Genomic DNA, 18,209 nt, shown 5'->3' on the forward strand with positions numbered 1-18,209 from the left:
AGGCAACAGAGATAACTGGCTTTAAAAACAGGCTTGTACATAGATATATAAATAGAATGGAGCTTGCTGCATAGATATGGGAGCAGAACCAAGCTTACTGCAGTAACAGAAGCAAGCTGACTACATAGACACTAGAAGGATGGATTACTATGTAGATAAGGGAGCAGAACCGACCTTACTACAGAGATATGGGAGCAGAACTGAGCTTACTACAGAGACATGGGAGCAGAACAGAGCTTCCTACAGTGATATTGGAGAGGAACTGAGCTTACTACTACAGAGGTAAGGGAGCAGAACTGAGCTTACTACAGAGATATGGGAGCAGATCTGAGCTTACTACAGACAAAAGGGAACAGAACCAAGCTTACTACAGAAATAATGGAGCAGAACGGAGTGTACTACAGAGATAAGGGAGCAGAACTGAGCTTACTACAGAGATAAGGGAGCAGAACTGAGCTTACTACAGAGATAAGGGAGCAGAACTGAGCTTACTACAGAGATAAGGGAGCAGAACTGAGCTTACTACAGAGATAAGGGAGCAGAACCGAGCTTACTACAGAGATAAGGGAGCAGAACTGAGCTTACTACAGAGATAAGGGAGCAGAACTGAGCTTACTACAGAGATAAGGGAGCAGAACTGCGCTTACTACAGAGATAAGGGAGCAGAACTGAGCTTACTACAGAGATAAGGGAGCAGAACAGCTTACTACAGAGATAAGGGAGCAGAACAGAGTTTACTACAGAGATAATGGAGCAGAATTGAGTTTACTATAGCGATAAGGGAGCAGAACAGATCTTACTAGAGAAACATGGGAGCAGAACAGAGCTTACTACAGAGCTGTGGGAGAAGAACCGAGCTTACTACAGAGCTGTGGGAGAAGAACTGAGCTTACTACCAGGGCCGGACTGGCCATCGGGCAGTTCTGGCAAATGCCAGAAGGGCCGGTGGCAGTAGTGGGCCGCTCGAGTGTGCCGCTGTCGGCACACTCCCCCGCTGTCGGCACACTCCTGGCCCCGCATTCAACTATACCGGCGTCATAGACGCCGGTACAGTTGAATGCAATGATGGAGGAGAGAGAGCGTCTGTTGTTGCTCCCTCTCCCATCATTCCCCGCTCTGCCTGCCGCTGACACTGCGGGTGCGCGATGACATCATATCATCGCACACCTGCTGTGTGACCGGGCGGGCAGACTGCAGCTGCTGAGACCGGAGCCAGGAGCAGCGCGGGGCAAGAGGAAAGGTGAGTAGAGTGTTTTTTTAATTATTATATATCAATGAGTTATAACTGGATTGTGGGGCTATTGGGAGGGGGGGCGCTGCATTACATTCTATGGGGCTGGGCTGCATTATATTGTATGGTGGCTGTGCTGCATTACATCCTATGGGAACTGGCTGCATTACATTCTATGGAGCTGTGCTGCATTACATTCTATGGGGACTGGCTGCATTACATTCTATGAGGTCTGTGCTGCATTACATTCTATGGGGGCTGGCTGCATTACATGCTATGAGGTCTGTGCTGCATTACATTCTATGAGGTCTGTGCTGCATTACATTCTAGGGGGCTGTGCTGTATTACATTCTATGGGGGCTGGCTGCATTACATTCTATGGGGGCTGGCTTCATTACATTCTATGGGGCTGTGCTGTATTACATTCTATGGGGGCTGGCTGCATTACATTCTATGGGGGCTGGCTTCATTACATTCTATGGGGCTGTGCTGCATTACATTCTATGGGGGCTGGCTGCATTACATTCTATGGGGCTGTGCTGCATTACGTTCTATGGGGGCTGTGCTGTATTACATTCTATGGGGGCTGTGCTGTATTACATTCTATGGGGCTGTGCTGTATTACATTCTATGGGGGCTGTGCTGTATTACATTCTATGGGGCCTGTGCTGTATTACATTCTATGGGGTCTGTGCTGAATTACATTCTATGGGGCCTGTGCTGTATTACATTCTATGGGGCTGGGCTGCATTACATTCTATGGGGACTGGCTGCATTACATTCTATGGGGACTGGCTGCATTACATTCTATGGGGCTGTGCTGTATTACATTCTATGGGGTCTGTGCTGCATTACATTTTATGGGGGCTGGTTGCATTACATTCTATGAGGTCTGTGCTGCATTACATTCTATGAGGTCTTTGCTGCATTACCTTCTATGAGGACTGTGCTGTATTACATTCTATGGGGGCTGGCTGCATTACATTCTATGGGGACTGGCTGCATTACATTCTATGAGGTCTGTGCTGCATTACATTCTATGGGGGCTGGCTGCATTACATGCTATGAGGTCTGTGCTGCATTACATTCTATGGGGGCTGGCTGCATTACATGCTATGAGGTCTGTGCTGCATTACATTCTATGAGGTCTGTGCTGCATTACATTCTAGGGGGCTGTGCTGTATTACATTCTATGGGGGCTGGCTGCATTACATTCTATGGGGGCTGGCTTCATTACATTCTATGGGGCTGTGCTGTATTACATTCTATGGGGGCTGGCTGCATTACATTCTATGGGGGCTGGCTTCATTACATTCTATGGGGCTGTGCTGCATTACATTCTATGGGGGCTGGCTGCATTACATTCTATGGGGCTGTGCTGCATTACGTTCTATGGGGGCTGTGCTGTATTACATTCTATGGGGGCTGTGCTGTATTACATTCTATGGGGCTGTGCTGTATTACATTCTATGGGGGCTGTGCTGTATTACATTCTATGGGGCCTGTGCTGTATTACATTCTATGGGGTCTGTGCTGAATTACATTCTATGGGGCCTGTGCTGTATTACATTCTATGGGGCTGGGCTGCATTACATTCTATGGGGACTGGCTGCATTACATTCTATGGGGACTGGCTGCATTACATTCTATGGGGCTGTGCTGTATTACATTCTATGGGGTCTGTGCTGCATTACATTTTATGGGGGCTGGTTGCATTACATTCTATGAGGTCTGTGCTGCATTACATTCTATGAGGTCTTTGCTGCATTACCTTCTATGAGGACTGTGCTGTATTACATTCTATGGGGGCTGGCTGCATTACATTCTATGGGGGCTGGCTTCATTACATTCTATGGGGCTGTGCTGTATTAAATTCTATGGGGGCTGTGCTGCATTACATTTTATGGGGGCTGGCTGCATTACATTCTATGGGAGCTGGCTGCATTACATTCTATGGGGGCTGGCTGCATTACATTCTATGGGGGCTGTGCTGTATTACATTCTATGGGGCTGTGCTGTATTACATTCTATGGGGGCTGTGCTGTATTACATTCTATGGGGCTGTGCTGTATTACATTCTATGGGGCTGTGCTGCATTACATTCTATGGGGGCTGTGCTGTATTACATTCTATGGGGCTGTGCTGTATTACATTCTATGGGGGCTGTGCTGTATTACATTCTATGGGGCTGTGCTGTATTACATTCTATGGGGTCTGTGCTGCATTACATTCTATGGGGGCTGTGCTGCATTACATTCTATGGGGCTGTGCTGCATTACATTCTATGGGGACTGTGCTGCATTACATTCTATGGGGGCTGTGCTGTATTACATTCTATGGGGCTGTGCTGTATTACATTATATGGGGGCTGTGCTGTATTACATTCTATGGGGCTGTGCTGCATTACATTCTATGGGGCCTGTGCTGTATTACATTCTATGGGGCTGTGCTGTATTACATTCTATGGGGGCTGTGCTGTATTACATTCTATGGGGCTGTGCTGTATTACATTCTATGGGGCTGTGCTGCATTACATTCTATGGGGGCTGTGCTGTATTACATTCTATGGGGCTGTGCTGTATTACATTCTATGGGGGCTGTGCTGTATTACATTCTATGGGGGCTGTGCTGTATTACATTCTATGGGAGCTGTGCTGCATTACATTCTATGGGGGCTGTGCTGCATTACATTCTATGGGGCTGTGCTGCATTACATTCTATGGGGCCTGTGCTGCATTACATTCTATGGGGGCTGTGCTGCATTACATTCTATGGGGGCTGTGCTGCATTACATTCTATGGGGCCTGTGCTGCATTACATTCTATGGGGCTGTGCTGTATTACATTCTATGGGGGCTGTGCTGCATTACATTCTATGGTGACTGTGCTGTATTACATTCTATGGGGTCTGTGCTGCATTACATTCTATGGGGGCTGTGCTGTATTACATTCTATGGTGACTGTGCTGTATTACATTCTATGGTGACTGTGCTGTATTACATTCTATGGGGTCTGTGCTGCATTACATTCTATGGGGGCTGTGCTGCATTACATTCTATGGTGACTGGCTGCATTACATTCTATGGGGACTGAGCTGTAATGCTGGATACAGCTGTAATTATATGTTATATAGTCGTGTTACACTCCCCTCACTTCGTGTAACCTACAAGTGTACAAAGATATTATACAGTCACCATATGACAAGTGGGCCTGTGTGACTTCAAATGCCAGGGCTGAATTTTAGTCCCAGTCCGGCCCTGTTTACTACAGAGATATGGGAGTAGAACCAAGCTTACGGCATGCATATGGTACCAGAATCTAGATTACTACATCGATACAGTACCAGAACCAAGCTTACTGCTTAGATATGGTACCATAACTGAGCTTACCTACAAACATACATATATCTCTAGAAACACTGACAAGTAAACACACAGTATGACAGGGACATTACTAAGGTTCTAAAAGATCAAATGTCCAACTCCCAAAGTGCATGTCTTCCCATCTAACCCCCTATAGCCAATTAAAAGAGCATCTATACATACAGTGGGGCAAAAAAGTATTTAGTCAGTCAGCAATAGTGCAAGTTCCACCACTTAAAAAGATGAGAGGCGTCTGTAATTTACATCATAGGTAGACCTCAACTATGGGAGACAAACTGAGAAAAAAAAATCCAGAAAATCACATTGTCTGTTTTTTTAACATTTTATTTGCATATTATGGTGGAAAATAAGTATTTGGTCAGAAACAAAATTTCACCTCAATACTTTGTAATATATCCTTTGTTGGCAATGACAGAGGTCAAACGTTTTCTGTAAGTCTTCACAAGGTTGCCACACACTGTTGTTGGTATGTTGGCCCATTCCTCCATGCAGATCTCCTCTAGAGCAGTGATGTTTTTGGCTTTTCGCTTGGCAACACGGACTTTCAACTCCCTCCAAAGGTTTTCTATAGGGTTGAGATCTGGAGACTGGCTAGGCCACTCCAGGACCTTGAAATGCTTCTTACGAAGCCACTCCTTCATTGCCCTGGCGGTGTGCTTTGGATCATTGTCATGTTGAAAGACCCAGCCACGTTTCATCTTCAATGCCCTTGCTGATGGAAGGAGGTTTGCACTCAAAATCTCACGATACATGGCCCCATTCATTCTTTCATGTACCCGGATCAGTTGTCCTGGCCCCTTTGCAGAGAAACAGCCCCAAAGCATGATGTTTCCACCACCATGCTTTACAGTAGGTATGGTGTTTGATGGATGCAACTCAGTATTCTTTTTCTTCCAAACACAACAAGTTGTGTTTCTACCAAATAGTTCGAGTTTGGTTTCATCAGACCATAGGACATTCTCCCAAAACTCCTCTGGATCATCCAAATGCTCTCTAGCAAACTTCAGACGGGCCCGGACATGTACTGGCTTAAGCAGTGGGACACGTCTGGCACTGCAGGATCTGAGCGTAGTGTGTTACTTATGGTAGGCCTTGTTACATTGGTCCCAGCTCTCTGCAGTTCATTCACTAGGTCCCCCCGCGTGGTTCTTGGATTTTTGCTCACCGTTCTTGTGATCATTCTGACCCCACGGGGTGGGATTTTGCGTGGAGCCCCAGATCGAGGGAGATTATCAGTGGTCTTGTATGTCTTCCATTTTCTAATTATTGCTCCCACTGTTGATTTCTTCACTCCAAGCTGGTTGGCTATTGCAGATTCAGTCTTCCCAGCCTGGTGCAGGGCTACAATTTTGTTTCTGGTGTCCTTTGACAGCTCTTTGGTCTTCACCATAGTGGAGTTTGGAGTCAGACTCTTTGAGGGTGTGCACAGGTGTCTTTTTATACTGATAACAAGTTTAAACAGGTGCCATTACTACAGGTAATGAGTGGAGGAAAGAGGAGACTCTTAAAGAAGAAGTTACAGGTCTGTGAGAGCCAGAAATCTTGATTGTTTGTTTCTGACCAAATACTTATTTTCCACCATAATATGCAAAAAAAATGATAAAAAAACAGACAATGTGATTTTCTGGATTTTTTTTTCTCAGTTTGTCTCCCATAGTTGAGGTCTACCTATGATGTAAATTACAGACGCCTCTCATCTTTTTAAGTGGTGGAACTTGCACTATTGCTGACTGACTAAATACTTTTTTGCCCCACTGTATATAATTACAGTATACCACTGACCAAAAACATACAATGCAAAGACCAGTATTATCAAAATTACTACTATAACAGACCAAAACAATAAAACTACTCGATGTCCACCACCATCACCACTACACAGCTGATATAATATAATATGGCCATTACCTTTACATAACAAAACACTATACAGAGACCAATGACACCACCCTACACCTTCTACTACATAATGACTGAAACAAATTTAGCTGTTACTAAATAAAAAAAAGACTACTAACAAGAGCAATATTACCACCTTACTGTAACCGTATATTGGTAGATACCAGTCCCGCAGAACATACATGCGAGTACAGTACAGTTATATATAGTGACTTACAGCTGGCGATCTTTCTGGTTTGGGTCGCTCACTTTTCCCATCTTTTCCATCTCGCCCAGACCTCCATTACCACTTCTCCAGCCACAACTCATCTGCACAGATTACAACAAAGACACATTGACTTCTCACATTTCTAGTGATGTCTCCATCTATTCCCAACCTACAAAAACTCCCCACTCTGCGTGCACCTGAGGCATAGAATACTGACCCCAATGTTTAAAAAAACTGTGTCATTACTATGATTACGCTCGCCCCAAAAAATTAAAGTGTCCCATAGAAAGTATTAATACCCCCCCACTGTGCAATGGCCTGTATGCTCCTTTGAAGGATATAATATCCCATGTGCCCCCTTCCAGCAACAAACACCCTTGAGTGTCCATTTTAAGTTAACAATGTCCCCACCCAAAAAAAAATACTGGAACCTAAGTGCCCCTATCAAAACTATAAATGTCTCCATTTATAACAAATAATGTCCTGAGTGGCCACACAGCTCTGCCTATACAGAATGATGGTCTTACAGCCCCCGGTACACAATATGGTGGTCTCCAAAGCCCTTTATTATACATTGAGGACCTCATAGCTCCCCATATAGTAAAATGGCTACATAGCCCCTATATACAATGTGATGTCCCCACTACCCCGTATATGTAGTGTGATGGGCCCGACTGCCCCCTATACATAGTATCATTGTCCCAACTGCCCCTATATATGGCTCCAGTTTTCACCACATATATAGTAGGATGGCACTAGTTCTCCCATATATATAGTAGGATGGCCCCAGTTCCCCCATATATATAGTATGATGGTCCCAGTTCTCCCCATATATATAGTAGGATGGTCCCAGTTCCCCCATATATATAGTATGATGGTCCCAGTTCTCCCCATATATATAGTAGGATGGTCCCAGTTCTGCCCATGTAATCAACAGAAAAACTGACTGAAACAACCAGAACTAGTCTGAATAGGTGCATACCAAAAAACGACTTGTATATCAAAATACGAAAAATGGTTGCACTCAATAGCATTAAAGCATGTCAATGTGAAATACATGAAGTATGAATGGCAAAATGGCTTTTGAAATTTAAGAAAAGTACACATGAGACGTTGAGCACAAAATTTGGCCAAATAATGTGAGCCCATCCACCATCGTCATGGTAATCTCATGAATCGGATGGGTCCCCGACCTAACTGCCTAGTGTGAACACTTACCTATGGCTAATCTCTGAATGTATGGGTGAGTTTCTCGCATTAATACCCGGCACTGCCGCCGGCACTCGGACCGGAGTGTGCGGCTACATAGAAATATAGATCTCCAGCCCTAGTTGTCCCATATATAAAGTATGATGCCCCAAGTTCCCCTCATGTATATAGTAGGATGGCTCCAGTTCCCACCATGTATATAGTAGGATAGCCCCAGTTCCCCCCATGTATATAGTATGATGGCCCCAGTTTCCCCCTTGTATATAGTATGATGGCCCCAGTTCCCCATATGTATAGTATGGTTGTGGCCAAAAGTATTGACACCCCTGCAATTCTGTCAGGTAATACTCAGTTTCTTCCTGAAAGTGATTGCAATCACAAATTCTTTAGTATTATTATCTTCATTTAATTTGTCGTAAATGGAAAAAACACAAAAGAGAATGAAGTAAAAAGCAAAACATTGATCATTTCACACAAAACTCCAAAAATGGGTCAGACAAAAGTATTGGCACCCTCAGCCTAATACTTGGTTGCACAACCTTCAGCCAAAATAACTGCGACCAACCGCTTCCGGTAACCATCAATGAGTTTCTTACAATGCTCTGCTGGAATTTTAGACCTTTCTTCTTTGGCAAACTGCTCCAGGTCCCTGATATTTAAAGGGTGCCTTCTCCAAACTGCCATTTATAGATCTCTCCACAGGTGTTCTATGGGATTCAGGTCTGGACTCATTGCTGGCCACCTTAGAAGTCTCCAGTGCTTTCTCTCAAACCATTTTCTAGTGCTTTTTGAAGTGTGTTTTGGGTCATTGTCCTGCTGGAAGACCCATGACCTCTGAGGCAGACCCAGCTTTCTCACACTGGGCCCTACATTATGCTGCAAAATTTGTTGGTAGTCTTCAGACTTCATAATGCCATGCACACGGTCAAGCAGTCCAGTGCCGGAGGCAGCAAAGCAACCCCAAAACATCAGGGAACCTCCGCCATGTTTGACTGTAGAGACCGTGTTCTTTTCTTTGAATGCCTCTTTTTTTTTCTCCTGTAAACTCTATGTTGATGCCTTTGCCCAAAAAGCTCTACTTTTGTCTCATCTGACCAGAGAACATTCTTCCAAAACGTTTTAGGCTTTTTCAGGTAAGTTTTGGCAACTCCAGCCTGGCTTTTTTATGTCTCGGGGTAAGAAGTGGGGTCTTCCTGGGTCTCCTACCATACAGTCCCTTTTCATTCAGACGCCGACGGATAGTACGGGTTGACACTGTTGTACCCTCGGACTGCAGGGCAGCTTGAACTTGTTTGGATGTTAGTCGAGGTTCTTTATCCAACATCCGCACAATCTTGCGTTGAAATCTCTTGTCAATTTTTCTTTTCCGTCCACATCTAGGGAGGTTAGCCACAGTGCCAGGAGCTTTAAACTTCTTGATGACACTGCGCACGGTAGACACAGGAACTTTCAGGTCTTTGGAGATGGACTTGTAGCCTTGAGATTGCTCATGCTTCCTCACAATTTGGTTTCTCAAGTCCTCAGACAGTTCTTTGGTCTTCTTTCTTTTCTCCATGCTCAATGTGGTACACACAAGGACACAGGACAGAGGTTGAGTCAACTTTAATCCATGTCAACTGGCTGCAAGTGTGATTTAGTTATTGCCCACACCTGTTAGGTGCCACAGGTAAGTTACAGGTGCTGTTAATTACACAAATTAGAGAAGCATCACATGATTTTTCGAACAGTGCCAATACTTTTATCCACCCCCTTTTTTATGTTTGGTGTGGAATTATATCCAATTTGGCTTTAGGACAATTCTTTTTGTGTTTTTTCATTTAAGACAAATTAAATGAAGATAATAATAACAATATATATAATTGTCTAAGGGTCACTTCCGTCTGTCTGTCTGTCACGGATATTCATTGGTCGCAGCCTCTGTCTGTCATGGAAATCCAAGTCGCTGATTGGTCGTGGCAAAACGCCCACGACCATTGCCATGACCAATCAGCGACGGCCACAGGGTTAATGCCAGTGTTAACGGACCGCGGTGTAATGCACTCCGTTAACGCATCTATTAACCCTGTGTAACCAACTTTTTACTATTGATGCTGCGTTTGCTGCGTAACGATCTAAAGTTACAAATAATAATAATAATAATAAAAAAAAGGTTATTTTCACCCTCCGACATGTTGCGCTGTCCTCGGCAGTGCAAGCGGCAGGTTCCGGTGCCAAGGATGCTATGCGAGAAGGACCTGCCGTGATGTCACGGTCATGTGACCGCAATGTCATCACAGGTTCTGCGCTCATACCAACCCTGGGACCGGAAGCTGCCGCGTGCACCGCACACAGGCGCAAGGACTTCAAGGGGCCTTCGGAGGGTGAGTATATGTTTATTTTTTATTTTAAGTCTTTTAACCACGCATATAGTGCCCACATTGCTATATACTACGTGGGCTGTGTTACATACTGCGTGGGCTCTGTTATATACTACATCTCTGCTATATACTATGTAGCTGGGCAATTACAACGTGACTGTTCAATATACAATGTGGCTGTGCAATATACTACGTGCGCTGTGTTATATACTACGTAGCTGTGCAATATACTATGTAGCTGTGTCGGTTCTATTATATACTACGTTGACTGCAATACACTAGGTGGCTCTCTTATATACTACGTGGCTGTGCAATATACTACGTAGCTATGCAATATACTACGTGGCTGTGCAATATACTACGTGCCTCTACAATATACTACGTGGTTATGTTATATACTTAGTGGCTCTGCTATATACTACGTCGCTGACCAATATACTACATAGCTGTGCAATACACTACAGTACGTAGCTGTGCAATACACTATGTGACTGTGTTATATACTACGTGGCTGTGCAATATACTACGTGCCTGTGCAATATACTACGTGGCTCTACAATATACTACGTGGCTATGTTATATACTATGTGGCTGACCAATATACTACATAGCTGTGCAATACACTACGTGGCTATGTTCTATACTACGTGGTTGTGTTATATACTACGTAGCTCTGCTATATACTACATACGCTGTGTTACATACTACGTAGCTCTGTTATATAATACGTAGCTATGTTATATATTACGTCGGTTGTGTTATATACTACGTCACTGTGCAATATAGTACGTAGCCTGTGCTGTATACTACCTACATATTCTATAATATCCGATACGTTAGAATCGGGCCACCATCTAGTATATATAAATATATATATATATATATATATATATATATATATATATATATATATATATATATATATAATATATATAATATGATGGCTCCAGTTCACCCAGGTATAGTATGATGGCCCCAGCTATAGATCTATATATACTATACTATATATACTATATATATATAGATATATATATATAGTATGATAGCCCCAGCTCCTACGTATATAAAGTATGATGGCCCCAGTTCCTCCATATATAAAGTATGATGGCCCCAGGCCCCATATATACAGTATGATGGCCCCAGTTCCTCTATATATATAGTATGATGGCCCCAGTTCCCCCCATATATATAGTATGATGGCCCCAGTTCCTCCAACTATATAGTATGATGGCCCCATATATACAGTATGATGGCCCCAGTTCCTCCATATATATAGTATGATGGCCCCAGTTCCCCCATATATATAGTAAGATGGCCCCAATTCCTCCAACTATATAGTATGATGGCCCCAGACCCCATATATACAGTATGATGGCCCCAGTTCCCCCCATATATAAAGTATGATGGCCCCAGCCCCCATATATACAGTATGATGGCCCCAGCTCCCATATATATATATATATATATAGTATGATGGCCCCAGTTCCCCCATATATATAGTATGATGGCCCCAGTTCCCCCATATATATAGTATAATGGCCCCAGTTCTCCCCATATATATAGTATAATGGCCCCAGTTCTCCCCATACATATAATATGATAGCCCTAGTTCTCCCCATATATATTGTATGATCTCCCCAGTTCCCCCATATATATAGTATGATGGCCCCAGTTCCTCCAACTATATAGTATGATGGCCCCAATTCCTCTAAATATAAAGTATGATGGCCCCAGCCCCCATATATATAGTATGATGGCCCCAGTTCCTCTATATATCTATATATATAATTATATAATGGTTTTTCCGTCTGTCTGTCTGTCTGTCCTGGAAATCCCACGTCTCTGATTGGTCGAGGCCGCCCGGCCTCGACCAATCAGCGACGGGCACAGTATCGACGTACAAATCCCACGTCATCAGCGACGGGCACAGCGACGATGATGTCATAAAAGACGTAGACATCCAGCGTCTGATTGGTCGAGGCCGCCTGGCCTCGACCAATCAGCAACGGGCACAGTATCGACGTAGATGTCATAATGGTTGCCATGGCGACGATGATGTCATAAAGGTTGCCTCGACCAATCAGCGACTGGCACAGTCTGCCGCGAATTCTGGAATCATCATTGTCCATATACTACGGGGACATGCATATTCTAGAATACCCAATGCGTTAGAATCGGGCCACAATCTAGTAAAGTATAATGACCCCAGCCCTCATATATACAGTATGACGGCCTCAGCCCCCATATATACAGTATGATAGCCCCAGTTCCTCCATATGTACAGTACGATGGCCCCAGTTCCTCCATATATACAGTATGATGGCCCCAGCCCTTATATATACAGTAGTATGGCCCCAGTTCCTCCATATATAAAGTATGATGGCTCCAGTTCCTCCATATATAAAGTATGATGGCCCCAGTTACCCCCATATATAGAGTATGATGGCCCCAGTTTCCCCATATATAAAGTATGATGGCCCCAGCTCCCGTATATACAGTATGATGGCCCCAGTTCCTCCAAATATATAGTATGATGGCCCCAGTTTCTCCATATACAAAGTATGATGGCTCCAGTTCCTCCATATATAAAGTATGATGGCCCCAGCTCCCATATATACAGTATGATGGCCCCAGTTTCCCCAATATATAAAGTATGATGGCCCCAGCCCCCGTATATACAGTATGATGGCCCCAGTTCCTCCAAATGTATAGTATGATGGCCCCAGTTCCTCCATATATAAAGTATGATGGCTCCAGTTCCTCCATATATACAGTATGATGGCCCCAGCTCCCATATATACAGTATGATGGCCCCAGTTTCCCCAATATATAAAGTATGATGGCCCCAGCCCCCGTATATACAGTATGATGGCCCCAGTTCCTCCAAATATATAGTATGATGGCCCCAGTTCCTCCATATACACAGTATGATGGTCCCAGCCCCATATATACAGTATTACAGTATGACTGCCTCAGCCCCCATATATACAGTATGATCGCCCCAGCCCCCATATATACAGTATGGTGGCCTCAGTTCCTCCATATATAAAGTATGATGGCCCCAGTTCCTCCATATATACAGTATGATGGCCCCAGCCCCCCATATATATAGTAGGATGGCAACCACAGCCCATTCGTATAAGAAATAATGAAGTTTATACTCACCTCATCCTGATTCCTGACACTGCAGCCTCCGTCTTCTCTTCTGGCCTGTAGAGCGGTGCAAGACAATGACGTCATCGCACCCCCTGAATGAGCATGCTGAGGTCTCACAAGCCGCGGTTCGGCAGCTTATGAGACAGACTGATGCGCGTGGCCATGTCTGCTGCCGGCTGCATCACAGCACAGCAGGTCGCTCGCAGTTTGCTGTGAATGGCCATCAGGTGGCCGGCCCTGCACAGCTGCTGGGGTAGCGGCCCGTGGGGCATTTGCCTCCCTGCCACCCAGCCCTTGGATGTATTGTTGTTTATAGTCACAGTTTTGACTACAGTAAAAAGTGTTCAAAATACTCTTGATTTACACCACTACCCACAGCCAGTTTTGTGTTCCTAATCAAGCTCCATTTTTCAAATATGACGTGTACCACCTTTTTTGGTGATAACTTTTGGAATGCTTCAGAAAGGATAATAGTAAACAAATGGACCTTACAAATTATTTTCGAACTCTTGAATCAGTGAATACCCCATATACGGTTGTACACTTCTGTCTGGCAGGGTTAAGATGGGAAGGAGCGCAATTTAGCTATTTTAATGCAGATCTTGCTGGAATAGTTTGCAAATTATTATTATTGTTAATATTATTATTTATTTATATAGCACCATTAATTCCATGGTGCTGTACATGAGACGGGGTTACATCAAAATACAAATATCACTTACAGTAAATAAACTAACAATGACAGACTGGTACAGAGGGAAGAGGACCCTGCCCTTGCGGGCTTACATTCTACAGGATTATGGGAGAACTGTTCATGGTCACCTAGCAGCTCAAAACAGGCAAGAATAGTCAGGATACTGGAAACAACAGGAAACAACTAGACAAGCCGGAAGGTGAGCACAGATGACTGAACCAGAGGAGAACAATGCTGTATGTGGCAGCTTCTTATATTCTTCAAGCTTTAGTGGGGTGTGGTGCTTTCCAGTTGGCTGAAGCAGGGAGCACACAGACCCATACTGACGGACTGGATGGCACTACAGTTCCCAGGCACCCTAATTCTAGTGGCTGTACAGAGCCTGTGCTGCCCAGACCTTCTGGCTCCGACATCTCCTTCATTACTAACGCCACCTGCAGAATGAATAAGGCGAAACCTTGTGACACAGCAGACATCGCAGAAGCAGATCTCAGAGGAGATGGGACACACCATTTGCAGAAGCCGTAATGTGACAAAATGGCATAAAACCAGAGTAGTAGAAATCCCTATAAAGTAACTTGATTTTGGAAATTATAACTTTCAATGAATTAATCTGTGAGAATAATGCCTGTTTGACTCCACAGGCATTTTCCAGAAATTAGCACACTGTGGATGTTGGAGAGTGAAAATTGCTCATTTGCCATTTTATTACTCACAACATAGTGCCCAGATTATACTACAGTAGACACACACACCGTAAATTAAGTGGGTTCTTCTCACTAAGTATGGTTTAGGCACACAGTTAGGTTCAGAAATGGGGGTGAGATTTGACTTTGAGAGAGTGGATATTGCTGGATTGGTTCATTGAAGCTTTGTTGCTTTCCAAGAGCCTTTGAGCCACTAATAGTGTGGAAACCTCTGTTTCTCCATTGACTTATGATGGAACTAAGTAGGGACTTGTTTTTTTTGCGGGATGAGCACAAGTTTTTATTGGTATTATTTTCTCCTACATAACATTGTTTGATGGCTTTCCATATTTGGGAGGCAGAATGAACAAACAGTTGAACACCATGCTCTACTGATTTATGCTATGAGGTTTTCTATTAGACTGTGAATTGTCATTGTCTTGGTGAATAAATACATATTTTGACATAACTTTTATTTTTGACAGTTTAAGTACAAATTAAAAAAATATAAGAAGCAAGGATTTTTTCTTAAAAAAATAATAATTGATTTTCTTTTTGACAGATGACTGTACCAGAAGATCAGAGGGACAGCTGACATCTTCAATTTTTAAATCAGATGAACTTGAGATCACACAGGATACAATTGAAGTGAATGCCATTACTCCAGATATACCATCATTCCTTCACAGCAAAGATTTGTCATCTGCTCCCTTGAAACAGGTCCTCTCTTCTGAGTCATTATCGACTACTAAGGAAAATCAAAGTCCCAAAATAAGCATTAAAAAGCAAATTGCTCCTAAAGCAAAGAAGTCCTTTTCACGTTCAGAATATGGGAAATGGTTTAACCAAAAATCAGATTTTGTTAAGCACCAGAGATCCCACACAGGGGAAAAGTCTTTTTCATGTTTAGAATGTGGAAAATGTTTTAGTGAGAAATCAGATTTGGTTAAGCACCAGAGAATTCACACAAGAGAGAAGCCTTTTTGTTGTTCAGAATGTGGAAAATATTTTACAAGGAAATCAAATTTTGTTCGGCATCAGAGAATCCACACAGGGGAGAAGCCTTTTTCCTGTTCAGAATGTGGGAAATATTTTACACAGAAATCAAATTTTGTTAAGCACCAGAGAATTCATACAGGGGAGAAGCCTTTTTCTTGTTCAGAATGTGGAAAATGTTTTAGCGAGAAATCAGATTTGGTTAAGCACCAGAGAATTCACACAGGAGAGAAGCCTTTTTCTTGTTCAGAATGTGGAAAATGTTTTAACTGGAAATCGCTTTTTAATAGCCACCAGAAAAACCACACAGGGGAGAAGCCCTTTTCCTGTTCAGAATGTGGAAAATGTTTTACAGAGAAATCAATGTTTATCAGACATCAGAAAACTCACACAGGGGAGAAGCCTTTTTCATGTTCAGAATGTGGGAAATGTTTTCGAGATAAATCAACTCTTTTTACACATCAAAGAATTCACACAGGGGAGAAGCCTTTTTCATGTTTAGAATGTGGGAAACGCTTTAGCCATGAATCGGCTCTTGTAAAGCACCAACGAATTCACACAGGGGAGAAGCCTTTTTCATGTTCAACATGTGGGCAATGTTTTAACCAGAAAACGCATCTTGATAGCCACCAGAGAACCCACACAGGAGAGAAGCCTTTTTCATGTTCAGAATGTGGGAAATGTTTTAAGCGGAAAGCACATCTTGTTAGCCACCAGAGAATCCATACAGGGGAAAAGCCTTTTTCATGCTCAGAATGTGAGAAATGTTTTATGAATAAATCATCTCTTCTTAGTCACCAAAGAACTCATACAGGGTAGAATCCTTTTTCATATTCATAATGTAGTAAATGTTTTAACCAGAAATCACATCTTGATAGGCACCAGAGCCCACACAGTGGAGAAGGTTTTTTTCCTGTTCAGAATGTGAAAAATGTTTTGTGAAGAAATCATCTCTTCTTAGTCACCAGAGCAGTCACACAGGGGAGAAGCCTTTTTCATCTTCTTAATGTGTAAAATGTTTTCCATGGAAATCAACTCTTAATAAATATCAGAGAAGTCACACAGGGGAGAAGCCTTTTTCATATTCCGAATGTTGGAAATGTTTTATCTTCTTAAAAGGTTTGTGAACTACTAGGACAACCTCATGATTGGCATCGTTAAAATAAAAACACTCATACTCATCTCCCGCGCCGGCCACATTTCAGCGGTATTGGGACTCGCGTTCCCGGGTCTCACGTGAGGTTGTTACATCACACGAGACCTGCGCCCAATCAACACCAGCTTCACTGTCCCCACCTTCAGGTGTATTGAACATAAACAAGAAACCAGGGTTGCTGCTGTGGCTCTTATTGTTCAATTTGTCCAAAGCAGGGGACAGTGATGCCAGTACAAGGGTCACATAACTTAACAATCTCACATGAGCTCCGGGAACGCAAGTTTTTAGACTGCTTTAACGGCGGCGGGATGGGAGGTTTGTATAATTTTAACAGTACCAAACATGAGGAATGAAAACGGGTTGTCCAAGTAGCGAGCAACCCCTTTAAACATAAAAAAAAAACACACAGGGAGAAGCCATTATCATACCTAGAGTGTGAAAAATGAATTACAGGAAAATCTTATTATGTTGACCATCAAAAATATCTCAGATGGAGAGAAACTAAATGTTATTGACAACTTGTACAAAAACATATAACAGACAGTCGTATAACTAAATGATTAAGGGAAATTACTTTATAACTTAATGTATTTCTTGGACTATTAGACACTTTTAGCAAGAAAAAAATCTTGCTAATGAGTGCCTGTGTCTTATAAACTGGAGGCTGCTTCCTTTACAGAGGAGAACGCTAAGAAAGTCTCCTTCCTGATCACTGAGAGAACATCTTCACACTTATCTAACTGATAGGCGCAGAACAGGAGAGGAAGGTACTGGGGCCTGCACAGAGACTGCATGTCTTGAGAAAGCAGCTAAAGGACCTTCCACCCAACTTGCTCAGGGACCTTTCAGATCATGTAATCAATCACATGAGCTGGAAGGAACTACAAAATGGGGTAATGTATTTACAGTCTATGTGTAGGCAAATGTGCATATGTAGTAGCGTTATGTATTGCTTGGAACTTCGGAGACATGTCAGTAGTTTATAGAATAAAAGAACTATTTACATTTTACTCAAAGATATACCTATAAAGAGAAAAATCAGACAAACTGAAAATTTTGCAGTGGTCTCTTAATTTTTGCCAGGGCTGTATATTTCATTCCCAGCAAGGACAGAAGATGGCGCAAGTGACAGAGTGTACCCTTCCGCTGGCTGGCTGGGTATTAGAACCTCTGCAACTGCAGGACATGCGGAGCCAACTACCCCAACCAGCAACACCCTGCTTTTGGGGCACCCA

The 18,209-nt window shown here is 43.1% G+C and overlaps 1 protein-coding gene across 3 annotated transcripts in view; it reads left to right on the forward strand.

Moving 5' to 3' along the window:
• The window catches only part of LOC138663974 (oocyte zinc finger protein XlCOF22-like), a 115,988-nt gene extending 99,110 nt beyond the window's left edge, over nucleotides 1-16,878 (forward strand). For 2 of the 3 annotated variants that reach the window (XM_069750367.1, XM_069750369.1), the window contains one exon: nucleotides 15,385-16,878. In XM_069750367.1, coding sequence (XP_069606468.1) covers nucleotides 15,385-16,637 — 1,253 coding nt within the window. In that variant the 3' untranslated portion in view covers nucleotides 16,638-16,878. The remainder of the gene's footprint in view (nucleotides 1-15,384) is intronic. The other variant, XM_069750370.1, reaches the window with a different exon arrangement.
• The last annotated feature ends 1,331 nt before the right edge of the window (nucleotides 16,879-18,209 follow it).

Source organism: Ranitomeya imitator, chromosome 2 (genome assembly GCF_032444005.1).
Source record: "Ranitomeya imitator isolate aRanImi1 chromosome 2, aRanImi1.pri, whole genome shotgun sequence".
NCBI lineage: Eukaryota > Metazoa > Chordata > Amphibia > Anura > Dendrobatidae > Ranitomeya > Ranitomeya imitator.